Source organism: Sarcophilus harrisii, chromosome 3 (assembly GCF_902635505.1).
Source record: "Sarcophilus harrisii chromosome 3, mSarHar1.11, whole genome shotgun sequence".
In the NCBI taxonomy this organism is placed as follows: domain Eukaryota; kingdom Metazoa; phylum Chordata; class Mammalia; order Dasyuromorphia; family Dasyuridae; genus Sarcophilus; species Sarcophilus harrisii.
In genome coordinates, this window is record NC_045428.1 from 477562055 (window position 1) to 477581614 (window position 19560).

Genomic DNA, 19560 nt, shown 5'->3' on the forward strand with positions numbered 1-19560 from the left:
AAGCAACTGGTTAAGTGATTTGCCCAGAGTCACATAACTTGCAAGTATCTGAGGACAGATTTGTACTCATATCTTAAGTCTAGGCCCAATGCTTCAGACACTGAATCATCTACTTAATTTTATTTTTAAAAATATCTCTCTCTCATTTTGGTAGATTTACATTGAGATTTTGAAATATTTTCTTTTCTTTAACCTTTTTTCTTAAAAACAGTACATGTTTACACAATAGTGGTATTGATGCATCTTTATATAAAAGGTGTGATCTACTTGAGTAGTAAAGTCTTGACTAATGTAATTAAAAAAAATTGTTTTTTATTTTGGCTTAAATAGACAGAAGGCCTAAAATATTGACTTCTCCTTTCAAATATTCTTTATATCTTTTTAATCACATTCTATCTCTAATTATGTTAATTGTTTAAAATTCTTTTTTTAAAGGAGTTTTATAATTTGGACAGTCTTTCTTTATTGGAAGTTGTAGACTTAGTGGAAACCACTCGTGATGCTGTTGATGATGTATGGAGACAAACAGAGCATGAACATTACCCTGAAGCTCGAATGCTACATCTCTTAGATATAATAGGTACTGTTGAAGAAGACTTAATTAAGTTCTTGCTAGAAACCTATTGTAATCTAAATTTTTATTCTAAGTTATTTTGATTAAAATGAATCTTACATGAATTATTTAAAAGTTAAGCCATTTATATATTCTGTTAATTTTAGTTTCTAAATAAAAGTATTTTTATAAGTTTTAGTGATAATTAAATTTAAGTAGATTTTAATATCTGATATCAAAATGTCCTATTTAAAATTTTTATGGTATTGAAGTGTTTAAGAAAACTATTTAGAATACTCTTTAAAAATACAATGTTTTATGTTGTTTTCAGGTGGTTCTTTTGGAAGGTTTGTTCAGAAAAAGTTGGGTACTCTGAACATCTGGGAAGATGCTTTTCATCTTGTGAAAGATAACCTAAAAGCTGGGATTACTATTTGTGAACAATGGGTAGTAGCCTGCAATCATCTAACTGGACAAATGTGGCAGCGTTATGTACCACATCCTTGGAAAAATGAGAAATATTTCCCTGAATCTCTTGACAAACTTGGCAAACGTCTTAAAGAGGTATCAATGTCTACAAATCTTAATGATGATGAAGCTGAATCATTAAAGTTTTTAGTAATTTCTTTGCGAGCTGTAGATGCATGCATATTTTTCATTGACTATTGAGCAGGCTTTTAGTGATTTGGGTGAGTTTTCCCATCTACTATTTCAAGTGCTACATAGATTCAATGACCTTACTTATTTTGTTAGCATTTTAGGTATAAATGAAAGTAATCTCTAACATCTTCAAATTATTCCTTAATTGTTAGGTTTGCTTGAAATCTGTTTATGGAAAGCAGGCTTTGTCTCCTTGCTTTCCAGTTATTTTTGATTTAGCTGCCAAAGCAATTTTCCTTAAAGTGCACATCTAGTCTAATATGTTACTCTTTTATGTAATAAGTTCCAAGGGCTCATTGTTGCTTCTAGGGTAAAAATATAAACTCCTCTTTTTGGTTTTGAAAACTCCACACAACTTGGTTTCATCCAATTTTTTTCCAGTCTCATTGAATATTACTCCCTTTACTGTATTCTGTGGTCCAGCCATCTTTGCCTCATTATTCCTTTTCTATGTCCCTCTATTTCTAGTTTTAGGGCCTTTTTTTTGGGCTATCCCTAAAGTATTGCATCCAGAGTTGAACAAAGTACTTTAGGTCAATTTCGAGCACAGTAAGATCCTTTCTTAGTTCTTCAAATGCAACTTTAGCTTTTTGATAGCCATTTCATATTATAGACATTCAGCCTATTAAAATGCTCAGATCTTTTTCATATGAACCTTATCTCCCTTTGACTTTACCTTATTGTATTTGTGAAGGTGTAAAATCCATATTAAAATGAAGTTATGAATTTGGCCCAGTGTTTTAATCTTTTTGTTCATTATTGACATTTACAGATTATTCTTCCAGTTTTGTTATTTGCCTATTTATTAAGAATGCCATTATGCATATCCTTAATAAAAATTATTAAACATCCCAGTGCCAAGAATAGATTGGGTATTCTTACAAGAAACCTACCAAATGGAAAATATAGTTCTTTGGAAGAGCTATTTAGTTAGTTTGGAGTCTACTAACTGGCCTTTAGGTGATATCTTCCATAAGAATAACATGAGAGACTTTTTGAAATGTTTTGTTAAAATCTACAAGCAACATGTATTGATGGATAGTGTGGTTATCTTGCGGTTAAGAAGACATGAGTAATGATTCCACATCCAAAGCTTACTGGCTTTGACCATGGTTACTTGAATCAATTAGTCCGCAATCATTTCTTAAACACCAAGCACCAGGCAGTGTGCTAAACTAGGTTCTAAGCACATAGACAAAAATAATGTAGTCTCTGCTCTCAGGAAACACATTTTCTTCTGGAAGAGTAATATATATGTGTGTATATATATATATATATATATATATATATATATATATATATACAAACAACATACATACACACATATATGTTCAGAACAAATAAAAAGTAATAGGTAATTTAGTGAGGAAGGGCTTTAGCACTTAAAGGGGGATCAGGAAAGGCTTCCATAAAAGGTGGTATTTGAGCTGAATTTAAAGAAAGTAAGGGACCCTATAAGACAGGTGAGAAAGGAGCACCAAATCGGGCAGGCTTGGGGAAAGCCAGTGAAAAAGCCCAGAGATGGGAGATGGAGAGTCGTCTGTGAGAAACATAGTGAAAGCTAGTTCAGCCATATCGTCTGTGAGAAACATAGTGAAAGCTAGTTCAGTCATATCAGAGAGGGCAGAAAGTCAAGTTGCCCTTCTGAGCCTGTTTCCTCAAAGTGGTGATAGTAATAGTTTTAGTGACTCTCTCTCAGCATTGTTGTCAGGCTCTATTGGGATAATATATGTGCATTTCATCTAAACCTAAAAGCATAGTGTGATAGTGGTTTTTTATTTCTATCATCCCACACTTCTCTACAGCCAAGTTTTTTGGAGATGGCATTGTTCAATTGTTTCTGTCCTGTCCATATCTTCATGACTCCATTTGGGGTTTTCTTGGCAAAGATACTGGAATGGTTGGCCATTTCCTTCTCCAGATCATTTTGCAGATGAGGAAACTGAGGCAAACAGGGTTAAGTGACTTGCTCAAGGGCACTCAGCTAGTAAGGGTCTAAGGCCAGATTTGAACTAAGGAAAATGTGTAAAGGGTTGAAACTGAGTTGATGCACTGAGGACAGACAAACAAGCACTTAAGGCTACCTATTGATTGGACAATACTCTATTAGCATATGCTTGGAAAATGGCCCTTCCCACAATTCTGTGCTGGTTCAATCTTATGGTGTATACAGAGAATTGTGGGAAGGATTAAGGGGTGGAGTAAGACAAGCGAAGGACACTTTGGCAGTGGAGATGAAAAAGAAAGGTCGCAGAGACCCTGTGTTCATTCCCTTCACTTCTACCCCTATAGACCAAGGACTTTTGCTTATCCTGACTCCAACTGATTTTAAAGTATCCAGGGTGCTAACTCGGTCTTCACAAAAATGAATCTTCCTGATATCAGGCTCATCTCTTTATCCACTGTACCACCTAGGTGCTCATTTAGAAAGAACATTCACTCTTATCTAGTATCAGCAGAAGTCTCCCTTCTAATGTTTTGTAAGTGAATTCTTGGGTAGCTTTAGCTTTGTATTAGGATCTGATTCTATATAGTCCATCTTTTAAAAATGTGGTTTATAACCCATGTGGGATCTCATAACTGAATGTGGGGGTCTTGAAATCATGATTATCAGTAAATGTTTGTATACCTGTTTTATAAACCTATATATCTGGGGTCACATAAAAATTTCTTGGGTGAAGAGGGGTTATGAGTGGAAAAAAATTTAAGAAGCCCTGCTATATAGGAACTAGGTAGATTGTCTTTTCCCCTTTTCCAAAGAGCTAGATGCATCAGAAAATTTCTTTTTAAGAGATCTAATGCTTGAGGCTTTCAAGCTATTTGATCTTGAGTAAGTCTCTCAACTTGCAGTTGGATTTGCCCATGAGGCAACTCTCAAAATTTATGTTGTTCCATATCTCCTTTTTCTTCTTGGAGTTTAGATTCCAAGATCATACAGCCTAGGTGATTCAGATTCCTCCCATCTTTTGGAAGAAGGTTAATTAGGATTCTAATGTCTTTGAATTCTCTCAGGTGAGCATAGATCTCCTATGGCTCTTTGTTTTTGATTCAAGACACCATTGCTGCTTCTGGTTGGAGGAACAAGAGAGGAAAAAGCAAAAACTATCATCAACAATAGCAAATAAATCTTGCCTCTGAAGAGCAAGTCCCGAAGAGCTGAGTTCCTCTAATAATTTGATCAGTGTTCAGCCAATCACTAGATGTTCCTGGTGGCCCTTCATTAGGATGATTGAAAATCTTTGATATGAATAATACTGGTCATGGCCTATTCTGGATTGTTTTTTATACTTTTGACATATACATGAGAGACATCATGAAGTCCTTTCAGAAAGCAACTTGTAAACAAGGAATAAGAAGGGAAAGTTGTATAAAGATTGTCAGAAAAAAAATAATTATATATTTGAAAGAGAAAATAAGACTATTGGGTATTCTTTATACTCCATGGTATTATTTTTATGTAAAACTCAAGTTAATTCTCAGGAGTGTTAGAAATTTCCAGGAGGGTGAAGCCCAATATGAACTGTGGGATATGTACAATAGTCTTCTCAATTGGATAAATGTGGATCTGCCTTACTGAATGGAATACTCACATCAATCCATTAGAATGCCGAGTATCATTATTACTATTATATTTATAGCCATTTCTCTTACCTACTAATTTAATTATCCTAACGCAAAAGAAAACAAGCTTAGTTTGTCTTGACAGGTAATGAAGCCATAGCATTCTTTGGGATCTCTGCTTTCTTTTCTAGTTTACTAATCATATCTCTATTAATACATTCCTGAATTTTCCATGAGTCAAAGATTCATATAGGCCCAGATCTATTGTTTTCATATTCCATTTTCTGTTTTTTTTTTTAAATTAAAACAAAATTTGCGATTCTCTAGTCGCAAGAAAGACAGAAAATACAAATACTGGTTATTTGTGTAACCCAGGATATAGTTGTGAGTCTGATAATTTGAACACATTAAGGGCAGCCAGATTTTATTTTTCTTAGTCAAGTTATTTATGATTGGAGATAGAACTAAATTAGAAATTTGGATTTGAATCCATCCTTCACCATTACCAATTTAACTTCTTAGATCTCAGTCTTAGTGTGAAGATGGATATAATACGTATATCTTATAGGGTTGTTACAAGAAAAGTACTATATAGTTAAAATATGCTATAAATGAACTATTTGGTAGGTATTACTAGGAAAAACTTCATGGGAGAGGTAGACTTTGAATTGCTCAAAAATGGGTAGCATTTGTTCAGAGAAAGTTGGGAGGAGGAGGATATTTTAGGTGAGGGCTATAGCATTTACAGATGTTAGCTAGTGGGAAAGAACAGTGACTTTGCCTGCAATATAGAATAGAAGATTTGTGCTACTGGTTAAATTAGTCATTAAAGTAAATGAACTAAAATGGTTTTGATATTTGCTTTTTTGTTTTAGGTCCTGGCAATTAGGACAATCCATGAAAAACTTATCTATTTTTTACCTGCTAGTGAGGAAAAAATTATATGCCTTACTAGAGTATTTGAACCTTTTACTGGTCTGAATCCCTTACAGTATAACCCCTACACAGAGGTATGCATATATATTTTTTCATGTCTTTGTGTGTGTTGCACACTCTTTAGTTCACTTTTTCTTTTTTTTAATGGTGAATCATTATGTACTGTAATCTAACAAATTCATTCTTTTTTAGCCTTTGTGGAAAGCAGCAGTCTCACAATATGAGAAGATTATTGGACCCGCGGAACAAAAGATAGCAGGCAAATTGAAAAATTATATCTCAGAAATCCAAGACAGTCCACAACAGGTTATGTTTTTCTACTTTTCATGTGGAATTTTCTTTTTGCTGTTTTATAAATGTTAATTTGTGTCATTTAAATAATCATAAGTAGGTATTATAAAATAAATTCTTTTTTAAAAATTTTTAGCTTCTACAAGCATTTTTGAAATATAAAGAGCTGGTAAAACGTCCAACTATAAGCAAGGAATTGATTTTGGAAAGAGAAACTTTATTGGCAAGACTTATGGACTCAGTCAAAGGTGAAAACTTAAAAGAGATTATTTTTCTTTCCTTTTAGAAGTATATTTCTGTATTTCTTTTTTTGCCTGACTGGTTGTGTTTAGGAAGAGCAGTGTATTTTAACATTTAAATGTCTATCATTAACATTATTTTGAATTGTGGCAAACTATGAAATGATCATATTGCTTTATTTCTAGATTTTCGAACAGACTTTGATAATCGATGTCATGGCATTCCTGGTGAATTAACTGGGCCATTATCAGGCAAAAATCTTTCAGAAGTCGTTAATAATATAGTTTGGGTCCGTCAGCTGGAATTAAAGGTATTAATTTTAACATATTTTGAAGCATATGTACTAAAAATGTTGATAATTTTAAGAATGTAAAATAGACAATTAAATATTACAATATTTCATTATTATGTTAAATAATTAATGCGATACAATTTACTTAGCCAAATAACTGATTATTTTCCCTCTTAGAATTCTTTCTGAGTTTGAAAGAGGGATCAGTTGTATTCAGAAATTTGAGATATGTGCAGAAAGAATTGTTATATGAACTTCGATTTTTCCTCATTTAGAAGAAATTATGTAGGTTAAGGACATTTTAAATGTAAAAGAATCTTATTTCTGTTGCAGTTGTCCTTGATCAGTGTCTTTTAACTTCTCTTGTCTGACTATTTTTAGACATATTTTTATACTTACTGTAAATAAGCTTAATGTCATATTCAAGCAACAGTTTCATGTTAGATTAAAAGTTAATAATGGAAGGGTGAAACATAATTAGCAATCATTTAGGGCATTAGCAGCAATTTTCTATTTTAAAAGATCCTCTGATTACTTCCAGACTTCTCTAAAAACATAGAGACCTGTCAGAATGTAATATAAGTGTATTGCATATTTAGTGTCTAATAATTGGTGATGAAGTCCTCTGATTAAGGCCTCCAAAAAAGCTAAATAAATGTAATTATTGTGGTTTTTCTTTTCTGGATTTTTGTGCAAAAAGTCTGATTGTGACCTTATGGCTCTACAGAATGTGTCAATACTCTGCAAGAAAGCTGAGGGAGAACTTTCCTTCTGTTTTTTTTTTTTTTTTTTTCTGATTTTACCAGAAGTTTATATGATGAAGGATTAAAGTACTTGGTGCACAATTGAAGTGAGATATAGATTTAACATAGGGGACATGCTATGGAAATTAATGAGAACACATACATATTTGGATCTGATCTTATTTTGACCTTGACTCTGTCCTTGAAATTAGGAAGTATTAACTCTTTAGGAGCAAAAAAGTGCCTGATATTTTTCTACTTTTATGCATTCTTTCAGGAAACTTTTTCTTTTATATTTGTATGAGAAACCAATCTTTGATTCATAAGTCAGAGAATCAGACTCATAGTTGATTAGAATTTTGTTGGAATTCGGATTCATTTTTGTAATTCTTTTTAACTTGGCTTTTAAGGTGGATGATACAATCAAGATTGCAGAAGCTCTTTTATTCGACTTGTCAGGGTTTCGGTCTTTTCATCGGAATGCTGATGATCTTTTAGAGCAGTTTAAATTATATGAGCAGGAACAATTTGATGACTGGTCAAGGGATATTCAGTCAGGTTTATCAGATTCCAGATCAGGATTATGGTAAGTATAAAAATTTGAAATTATAAAAAAAATTTTGGAGATTAACTTCTTATGCCATTAATCTTAGATCCATTTTTAGTCTTAAGATATTATCTGCAATAATGAGTAATTTTATCTGGACAGTATATTTTTCCATAGAGAGATATGACTGATGTTATGAAATAACTTTTTTTCAGGTTCTCTTGCAATGATTGTGGAGATTTGTAGAATAAGAGTTAACAAGCATCATTGTCCATCTCAGTCCAAAGATAGCAACCTTAAGTGAAGAGGGAGGAAAATAGTTTTAAAACTGTCCTCTTAATTCATAGAAATTTGGACTATGGGAAAATGAAGGGTTAAGAGAATATTTGGGAGAATTACAATGGGGATGTGTTCACTAGTTCTCTTGACTCTTTTCTCCGACTTTCAGCCTCAAATGAAGATGATACCCTTGAGAATGTGAGCTTTTCCATTAGACGGTGAGCTCTTAGAAAGCAAAACTTTCTGTTTTTACTTTCTTTGTAACCTCACCGTGCCTTGTGCACAGTAGGTACTTCATAAGTTGCTAGCTGACTGACTGAGAATGTGAGGTTAGAGGAGAAACCAACTTCCTGGGAATAGACACTGAGGAACAACTTTGTAGTTTATTAACAGTCTGTCCTCAGTGTGTAAAAATAGTTTGGATCATCCTCTTAAGAACATTTTAAAGCATGTTTTTACTCTGTGTTTTGATTGTACTGAGTAAATGATAGAGAGGTTGTATTGCATTATAGAGCTGACCTCACATTTAGGAAAACCTAGTACCGGGCCCCCAGTCTGACATGTACTGTTAGGATGAGCTGATTTAGTCATTTAACCTCCCAGTGCCCAAGGCTATCCCTGAAACTGTTAATTTGCAGATAAGATAGTGATCTCTATCACTACAATCTTTTTACATTGAGGAAGTCATGGGCATGATCCAGAACAAAATAAACTAAAAACACATGATCCTTGTATTATTATTTTTTTTTAGCAGCTTACCATCTTGTATATAAATTCAGAATAGGAAATTAGGAGGAAATAAAAGGATTGATCCATAATCATGGCCATGATCTTATTAGTATGACTGAGATATGGAAGACAATCTTTTGACCAGAATATAGGAGTAGAAGTTTATAGAGGATGGATCAGAATACTTGAGAGGGCATGGCTTGAAGGTTGTATCTCCTTCATGGGCTAAATGAACCACTTTAATAAATGTTTTTTTTTTTTAAGTGAATGAATAAAAAAGTATTAGGTGCTTACTATCTTCTCAGTACTGTACTTAGCACTGAGAATACAAACAGAACAAGGTCCCTTACTCTTAAGGATCTCACATTCTTAATTGAGAGAGAACTTATATGTGAGAAGTTAGTTTCAGGGTGAATAACATGTCTTGGGGTCCTCAGGGTGTATCAACAGGTCAGATGGCAGTATTCAAGGGTCTGGAGAGTGCTTATTTTATTGTGCTGGAAATTGTGCTAAGTTCTGGGTATTTAAAGATAAAAATGCAATGTCTCCTGCTCTTATGCAGTTTACATTTTTGTCAGTGCACAACATGTGCACATATAAGTATATATAAAATAGATGAAAAAATATAACTTAATTTTGCTAGAACTAGTGCTAGTGATGCACTAAGCAGCAATATCAGGAAAAGTCAAAAGATCTTCTATAGCAGATAGTGCTTGATTGATCTTTGAAAGAAGCTTTGAAGGTACTGCATTTTGGGCATGAAAGGTGGTCCACCTGTGCAAAAGATGAAGAAACTGCAGATAGAATGTGTACTATATGAAGAGTAACAAAAAAGTAATCTTGGATAAACTTATAGTATGTGAAAGGCAGTAATGTGCAATAAATCTAAAATTTGGTTGAAATCAGATTGTGAAAGTCTTACATTTGTATATGATCCTAAATAATAGGGAACCATTGGAGTTTTCATTTAGGATAGTGACATTTACAACTGTCCTATTTGAAGACTATTTGAAGTTTGAAGAATCCTATTTTTGTAGGCGTATGGAGAATGGATTACATAGGGTGGAGAGATTGGAAATAGGGAGATCTAGAGGGAGGCTGTTCCAGGAATTGAGGCAAGTGGTAATGAGGGTCTAAACTAGGGGTGGTGGTGATGTAAGTAGAAGGGAAAGATCCTAGAGATATGGAGGTAAATGGATATGACTTGGGAACTGATTGGATATATGAGGTATGGAAGAGTGAGAAGTTGAGGAAGATTGAAGTTGTGAACTTGTGTGCCTGGAAGGATGGTAGTATGCTCAATAGAAATAGAAAAGAAGGATGGGTTTGGAGGAAAATAATCAATAATCAAAGTAATTAAAGGGAAAGGCATCAAAATAAATTGAAATATATAGTATTTAAAAAGAAAAGGAGATATGAAAATTTTCTTTTTAGAAATGTGAAATTGTTCTGAGTCTAAGTTAATGGTTAATGAAGTGATATTTGAAGAATTTGCAGAATTGTAAAGTTGATAGCATATTTTAGAACTGGTACTTTGTTTCTGTGAAACTTAAAATATTAATCTTTTAATTTTAGCATTGAGGCTAATAGTCGTATTATGGAATTGGATCCTAATGATGGAGCACTAAAAGTACACTACTCAGATCGGTTGGTGATTCTTTTGAGAGAAGTACGTCAGCTCTCTGCACTTGGCTTTGTTATACCTGCTAAAATACAGCAGGTTGCAAACATTGCACAAAAATTCTGCAAGCAAGCGATTATTCTTAAACAAGTAAGTCTATATGGATTTTAGATTATATCAGCTTTGTGAATTTTTATATTTGTATTTTTTGGTCAGTATTGACCAGAACTAATAAATCTTTGGTGAAACATTATTCATTTTAAAGTTGGAAAAGCAAATTTCATTTACCTAGTATGATTCCTTTTCATTATCTTCAAGTGGTATTGCTTAGTTTCAACAAAACATTTGTTGAAAAAGTTCTCCCTTGCCCTTTGGGAGTTTTATATATGTTTAGTTTTTGTTGCATGTTTTGCTTTCATTTTTTACTATTTTAAAATTTAAATTTTAAGACTATTATTTTGTCTTTTCATCACAATGATGTCTTAATCAATATATTTTCCTCTCCTTCCTACTCAGATTCACCTTTCTGGAAATAATGATGAAAAATGGATAAAAACCAATTTTACAGGATTAACTAATATAAAGATCTTGTACCTTGTCTAATAGTATATGTAATATTTCAAATATATGGTCTTCCACTTCTACAATGAAAGGAGTGAAATATATTTTCTCTTCTCAACTAGGGACTAATCTTCCATCATTATATTTATAGGGTTCAGATTTTCTTTATTGTTGTTTTTTCAGTTTAAATTTTTGTTGTCATTGTGAATTTTTTTTTATTCCTTGATTCTGTCTACTTTTCTCAGAGTAAGGTCTTCATAGGTCTTCTCACATTTCTCTGAATTTTTTTAATATTCATCATTTCGTACAGCACAATAATATTGATTAATATTTATATACTATAATTTGATAAACCATTATCCAATAAATTTACAGTTTGTTCTACCATAAGAAAATGCTTCCCTAATATTTTTTTTTTGTCTTACATAAAGCACCTTTCTTTTTGTCTTTGATTTTTTTGGGGTAGTGTTTTGCATGTTTTTAATAAGACTTTGTTTTGTTTATGATGAATTTTCTTTCAACATTTCAACAATTCATTCAACATTCAACATTTCTTTCAACAATTTTGTGCCCTGAAATAATCAAAGTATTTCTGCTTGGCAAGTTCATGGCATTCCATCTCTGCAAGAAACTTTAGAGATCCTATAGCTCAAACCTTAATGCACCCAGGTTTATTGAAAATGGTTGTTTTGGTTCCCTTATTCCCATGTAGGAATAAATACACAGTAAGGTTGTCAGAGCAGTTAAGTGCAATGTGAAATAATATATTTGTTAAATTTTTGAATAATTATTTTTGTTCTAAGAATCTCTAATTTATATACATGTAATAACAGGGTTTTGGGCATTTGGTATGGCTCATCTTTATCTTTGTATAGTGATCATGTTGTTCCTAAATAATTTCTTGAAACAAAGTTGCGTGAATTTTTTTTTAATACAAGAAAGTTTGGAGACATTTTGTCCTGGCCTGTGATTTTATTGGAATAAAAAACTTTATCCAAGAAATGTCCATTTCCTTTTTTTTTTTAAAATTTATTTATTTAATAGCCTTTTATTTACAGGATATATACATGGGTAACTTTACAGCATTAACAATTGCCAAATCTCTTGTTCCAATTTTTCACCTCTTACCCCCCACCCCCTCCCGTAAATGGCAGGATGACCAGTAGATGTTAAATATATTAAAATATAAATTAGATACACAATAAGTATACCTGACCAAAACGTTATTTTGCTGTACAAAAAGAATCAGACTCTGAAATATTGTGCAATTAGCTTGTGAAGGAAATCAAAAATGCAGGTGTGCATAAATATAGGGATTGGGAATTCAATGTAATGGTTTTTAGTCATCTCCCAGAGTTCTTTTTCTGCGCATAGCTGGTTCAGTTCATTACTGCTCCATTAGAAATGATTTGTTTGATCTCGTTGCTGAGGATGGCCAGGTCCATCAGAACTGGTCATCATATAGTATTGTTGTTGAAGTATATAATGATCTCCTGGTCCTGCTCATTTCACTCAGCATCAGTTCGTGTAAGTCTCTCCAGGCCTTTCTGAAATCATCCTGTTGGTCATTTCTTACAGAACAGTAATATTCCATAATATTCATATACCACAATTTATTCAGCCATTCTCCAACTGATGGACATCCATGCAGTTTCCAGTTTTTAGCCACTACAAAAAGGGCTGCCACAAACATTCGTGCACATACAGGTCCCTTTCCCTTCTTTATAATCTCTTTGGGATATAATCCCAGTAGTAACACTGCTGGATCAAAGGGTATGCACAGTTTGATAACTTTTTGAGCATAGTTCCAAACTACTCTCCAAAATGGTTGGATTCGTTCACAACTCCACCAACAATGCATCAATGTCCCAGTTTTCCCGTATCCCCTCCAACAATTGCAAACTTCTGCAATTTATATGCTTGGAGACCCAAGGTCTAAGGATCTTAGGACCTTCAGAATTAAAGTAACTGACCACAGTGTTCCAATGCCAAATATATGTTTCCCCAAAAGACTATTTTATGGAAAACTCACACAGGGAAAGTAGTCAGAAAAAGCAATACAGGGACACAATCTCTTTCTTAAAAACTTTAAAATTGATTACATCACCAGAGATGGTGCTGTGCTCCGTGAGGAGAGCAGAATTGAATTAGCTCAGAAGAAACACGAGGTGCGCAGAGTTAAGAGTCCACCACAGATGTTCACAGAGACAGTGTGTGTCTGGCCTAAGGCAGAGCATTCTGAGCTCACTTTGGTCTCATCAGACACAGTCATACTCATCATAATTCCACTGTAACCTAGTAATGCCATTTTGGTCCTATTTGAGAATGAAAGACAGTAATCCACACAGCAAAATAACAGAAGTGGGAATTGAAACCAGGTTTTGATCATCTATTTATTACACTACACTTTTTCTCCTTTAGAGATGTATTAGCGAAAGTGGAATTTTTGCCTTTGATTATCTATGCTGTATAGATTCCTATACTGGTTTCTTTTAACTGTGAATTTGGTAGTCTATAAATCCGAAGTTAATTACTTTGACTGCTTCTATTTTTTTTTTTTTTCAGAAAAATAGCCATTCACTTTTTTTGGTTAATATTAACCCTATCCTCTTTATACTTGGAGATCATTACCAATATTTCTGAGGAAAAAATAAAAAAAAATTCATTCTTGGTTTCTTTTTTTAAAACACTTGCTTGGAGCAAACTATTTTTTCCTTCTGCAAAGCACTGGGGAAAACCATTTATTTGTATATATATAGAGACTCACATATACATATGTGTATACATACATATATATAATATATCATTATATATTTATATGTATATTACATATATATACATATATATAATATATATGCATATATATATATATATTTCTATGTCTCTGCTTGTGCCTGTTTGTCCATGGGCATTGACTTATTTGTTTAATAGTATATATAACTCCATAGCTTTTATCTCCCAGAAGAAATTCCCATATAGGTCTAGCATTTTGGGGAATGATGATTTTTGTCATAAAATGACATGTCTTTATCTTCTCTTGGACTTTGGTGGAGATATGGAGGAAGAGTAGACTCAGTAGACTCACTTACTTTCTTCCCTCATTTTTCGCAGCTTAAACTCAGATAGAAAATGATTTTTTTTTTTTTTTTTTTTTAGTTTCTTATACTGAGAATTAGCCCAGGACCTACTTAGATACACTTATCCACCTTTCCTGACAAGATAAGAGACACTTTATGTATAATTAATTGAATTAGGTAAAGATGATGCCTTTATCATCTTTATTTGTTCGTTCCTATCAGATTTCCAAGAGGTCTTCCATTGGAATCCAGACAGTTTGCCACTCACTTTGTAAAATCTTTCCTTATCTAAGTGAAAAATACTCCTTCCTCATTCAGTTTTCTTAGTGTTTTTTGAACCCCTCTCTTTTTTTATCTATCACAATATACTTTTTATTATCATTCATCTTTGTATTTCCATTAAATAATAATTAACAATAGTAATGATGATGATGTTTACATAGCATATAAAGTTTGCAATATGCTTTTAAAATATTTAATTTAATTCTCATACTAATCCTGGAAGTAGGTGCTATTATTATTCTCATGTTATAGAAGAGAAAACTGAGGCACTTAGAAGTTAAGTGAGCTGCCTGGAGACTTTTCCCTTTTAATAAGGAAATACATGTAAGCAAAACTGACAACTGTGTGACATTATGCTTCTGTATTCTACTTATATGCAGGTTTTCCCCTCATTAGAATATAACTTCCCTAAGGGTAAAGATTATGTCTTTGTTCTTCTTTATATCCCACAACCATTAACAAAGGACTTCAGTGTTGGCTGAATCGATAAGTGAGCAATTTCATTATTACCACCAGATATTTAAGTGCCTACATGTAGTGCAGATGAAAAAACAATTAATTGCTTTATGTTTTCCTACCAAAGATATTGTGGGTGCAGAATCATGAAGGGAGGGTTTTGTGAGGGTGAATGTTGAAAACTATGTATATATTTTGAAAATAAAAAAAGCTTAAAAAATCCTGAAAAACTTATGATGGGAGTATGTATGCATTAAAGCAACCATTCTACTTTTGGGGTAAAATCCAATGTTAAATTTGGAAAAGGAAATTTGCTTTCATACAGGAACTCACTGTCATGACCAGAAATGTGATTGGCTTTTTATATTGAATAAAATGGTTAATTTATGCTTAAAAGCATTAAAAATCCTTTATTAGGTGAAGGCAATTCTTGGAAACGAAAATATGTGTGACTGAAAAATGCACATAATTTGGTTAGGTATTTTTGATGTGATATTTGAGGAAATGAATTTGTTTTTACATAAAAGGTGTTAAAATAGAATGTTTCTGTATTTTGAAAGCTGTGATAGATGAAAATATCTGCTTGAATTTAGGGTACCAGTTAAATCTTTGTACAATAAATGAAAAAATATTTATCATTTATTTTGCTGACTATTTGCTATTTTGTAGGTGGCACATTTTTACAATTCTATTGATCAGCAAATGATTCAAAGCCAGAGACCAATGATGTTACAGTCTGCTTTAGCATTTGAACAGATAATTAAGGTAAAAGGATTTTATATTTTGAAATGTGCTGTTTTTTATATACTGTTTATCAACTATTTTCATTATTTCTTTGCTTCTCTAACATGGTCTGTCAGGTTATTTCAGATCTATTCTTCTTTCATTCATTCCCTCCCTATGATCATCTTGCCATATTTTTAAAGAGAAGTTTATAACCACTTATTGTGAATTCCCTTTTCTTTACCTATCATTGTGTTTCTTTTTTTCCCCTTGCTCAGACATCTTTTATCTTTATTTTTAAAATTTGTTTTATTAAAGCTTTTTATTTTTTAAAACGTGTGTGGATAATTCTTCAACATTAGCCCTTGTAAAATCTTGTGTACCAATTTCCACTCCCCATCCCTTTGCCCTCCTGGCAAGTAGTCCAATATATGTTAAATATGATAGAAATGTATGTTACATCCAATATATTCATACATATTTATATAATTATCATGCTGCACAAAAAAATCAAATCAAATCAGTAAAAAAAGAAGCAGAATAAAATGCAAGCAAGCAACATCGAAAAGAGTGAAAATGCTGTGTTGGTCCACACTCAGCTCCCATGGTCCTCTCTCTGGGTGTAGATGGCTCTTTTTGTCACTGAACAATTGGAACTGGTTTGGATCATCTCATTGCTGAAGAGAGCCACGTCCATCAGAATTGATCCTCATCTAGTACTGTTGTTGCCATGTATAATGATCTCCTGGTTCTGCTCATTTCACTTAGCATCAGTTCATGTAGCTGTCTCCAGGCCTCTCTTAAATCATTCTGATGGTTGTTTCTTATAGAACAATAATATTCCATAATGTTTATATACCACAATTTATTCAGCCATTCTCCAACTGATGAGCATCCACTCAATTTTCAGTTTCTAGCCATTACAAAAAGGGCTGTCATAAACATTTTTGCATATGTGGATCTCTTTCCCTCCTTTATGATCTCCTTGGGATATAAGCCCAGTAGAAACACTACTGGATCAGAGGGTATGCACAATTTGATAACTTTTTAAGCACAGTTCCAAATCACTCTCCAGAATGATTGCATCCGTTCACATCTCCACCAATAATATATTAATGTCTCAGTTTTCCCACATCCCCTCCAACATTTGTCGTTGCCTTTTCCAATCATTTTAGCCAATCTGACAGGTGTGTAGTAGTATCTCAGAATTGTCTTAATTTGCATTTCTTGATCAATAGTGATTTAGAGCACCTTTTCATATGATTAGAAATAGTTTCAATTTCTTCATCTGAAAATTGTCTCTTCATATCCTTTGACCATTTATCAATTGGAGAAAGACTTGAAATCTTATAAATTTGAGTTAATTCTCTATATATTTTAGAAATGAGGCCTTTATCAGAACCTTTGAATGTAAATATTTTCCCAGTTTGTTGCTTCCCTTCTAATATTGTGTGCATTAATTTTGTTTGTGCAAAAACTTTTTAACTTAATATTAACAAAATTATCTATTTTGTGATCAGTAATGATTTCCAGTTCTTTGGTCACAAATTCCTTCCTCCTCTACAGATCTGAGAAGTAAACTATCCTATGTTCTTCTAATTTGTTTATAATCTCATTATTTATGCCTAGATCATGAACCCATTTTGACTTTATCTTGGTATATGGTGTTATATGTGGGTCAATACCTAGTTTCTGTCATATTAATTTCTACTTTTCCTAGCAGTTATTATCAAATAATGAATTCTTATCCCAAAGCTGGGGTCTTTGGGTTTGTCAAACACTAGATTGCTATAGTTATTGACTATTTTGTCCTGTGAACCTAACCTATTTCACTAATCGACTATTCTATTTTTTAGCTAGTACCAATGGTTTTAATGATCACTGCTTTATAATATAGTTTTAGGTCTGGCATAGCTAGGCCACCTTCATTGGCATTTTCTTTCATTAATTCCCTTGAAATTCTTGACCTTGTATTCTTCCAAATGAATTTTTTTGTTATTTTTTTCTAGGTCAGTAAAATAATTTCTTGGGAGTTTGATTGGTATAGCACTAAATAAATAGATTAAGTAGTATTGTCATCTTTATTATATATATTTACCCTATCCAAGAGCAACTGATATTTTTCCAATTGTTTTATTTGTGTGGAAAGTTTTTGTAGTTTTGCTTATATAGTTCCTGACTTTTCCTTGGCAGATAGATTCCCAAATATTTTAAACTATCAATAGTTATTTTAAAGGGAATTTATCTTTCTATCTCTTGCTGTTGGATTTTGTGAGTGATATATAAAAATGCTGATGATTTATGTGGATTTATTTTGTATCCTCCAACTTTGCTAAAGTTGTGGATTATTTTAGTTGATGCTCTAGGATTCTCTAGATATACCATCATATCATCTACAAAGAGTGATAATTTGGTTTCCTCATTAACTAATTTACTTCCTTTAATCTCTTTTTCTTCTTTTATTGCCAAAGCTAGCATTTCTAATGAAATATTGAATAGTATGGTGATAGTGGACAAGCTTTGTTTCACCCATGATCTCATTGGGAATGGTTCCACTTTGTCCCCATTACATATGATACTTACTGATTCTTTTAAATAGATGCTACTGACTATTTTAAGGAAAAATCCATTTATTCCTATATTCTCTAGTGCTTTTAATAGGAATGGGTGTTGGATTTTATCAAATGCTTTTTCTGCATCTATTGAGATAATCATGTGATTTTTGTTAGTTTGGTTATTGACATAATCAATTGTGCTAATAATTTCCTAATATTGACCCAGCCCTGCATTCCTGGTATAAATCCTATTTGGTCAAGGTATATTATCCTGGGAATGACTTTCTGTAATCTCTTTGCTAATATTTTATTTAAGATTTTTGCATCAATATTCATTAGGAAAATTGGCCTATGATTTTCTTTCTCTGTTTTCATCCTACCTGGTTTAGGTATCAGTACCATATCTGTGTAATAAAAGGAATTTGGTAGGAGTCCTTCTTTCCCTATTTTTTCAAATAGCTTATATAGTTTTGGAGTTAATTGTTTATTTTTTCTTAGGGAGTTGATTAATAGCTTGTTTTATTTCTCTTTTTAATTTTAATTCTCTTTTTTCTATTTAAGTAATTTATTTCCTCTTCTGTTAATCTGGGCAGTCTATATTTTTGTAGGTATTCCTTCATTTCACGTAGGTTATCAAATGTATTGGCATAAAAATTGGGCAAAATAACTCCTAATTATTGCTCTAATTTCCTCTTAATTAGTGGAAAGTTCTCCCTTTTCCTTTTTGAGACAACAATTTGATTTTCCTCTTTCTTTTTTCTAATCAAATTAAGTAAAGGTTTATCTATTTTTTGTTTTTTTCATAAAACCAACTCTTAGTTTTATTAATTCAATAGTTTTTTTTTACTTTCAATTTTATTCTCTCCTCTTATTATTAGAATTTTAAGTTTGGTATTTGATTGGGGGTTTTTAATTTGTTCTTTTTTTAGCTTTTTTAGTTGAAAGCCTAATTTATTGAAAATCTCTTTTTTTATTTTATGCAAGTAAGCATCCAGGGATACAAAATTTCCCCTAATTACCACTTTGGCTACATCTCACAAATTTTGTATCTCTCTTGGATGAAATTGTGTCTATGATTTGCTACTTCACCCATTCATTCTTTAGGATGAGATTATTTAGTTTCTAATTACTTTTTGGTCTATTTTCCCCTGGCCTTTTATTGAATGTAATTTTTATTGCATAGTGATCTGAAAGGAATTTATTTACTATTTCTGCCTTTCTGTATTTGATTTTGAGATTTTTATGCCCTAATATATGGTCAGTTTTTGTATAAGTTCCTTGACCTGCTGAGAAGAAAGTGTACTCCTTTTTGCCTCCAATTTTCTCCAAAGATCTATTATATCTAACTTTTCTAGTGTTCTATTTACCTCTTTAACTTTTTATTTATTTTGTGGTTCTATTTATCTAGTTCTGAGAGCAAGGTTGAGATTTCCCACTATCATAATTTTGTTGTC

At 32.4% G+C, this 19560-nt stretch overlaps 1 protein-coding gene across 2 annotated transcripts in view; it reads left to right on the top strand.

Moving 5' to 3' along the window:
• DYNC2H1 (dynein cytoplasmic 2 heavy chain 1) overlaps window positions 1-19560 on the top strand; it is a 355585-nt gene that overhangs the window by 17694 nt on the left and 318331 nt on the right. For both annotated transcript variants that reach the window (XM_031961078.1, XM_031961079.1), the window contains exons 5-13: window positions 436-580; window positions 885-1117; window positions 5650-5784; window positions 5903-6016; window positions 6138-6249; window positions 6427-6551; window positions 7687-7862; window positions 10407-10602; window positions 15498-15593. In XM_031961078.1, the coding sequence (XP_031816938.1) occupies window positions 436-580; window positions 885-1117; window positions 5650-5784; window positions 5903-6016; window positions 6138-6249; window positions 6427-6551; window positions 7687-7862; window positions 10407-10602; window positions 15498-15593 (1332 nt within the window). The remainder of the gene's footprint in view (window positions 1-435; window positions 581-884; window positions 1118-5649; window positions 5785-5902; window positions 6017-6137; window positions 6250-6426; window positions 6552-7686; window positions 7863-10406; window positions 10603-15497; window positions 15594-19560) is intronic.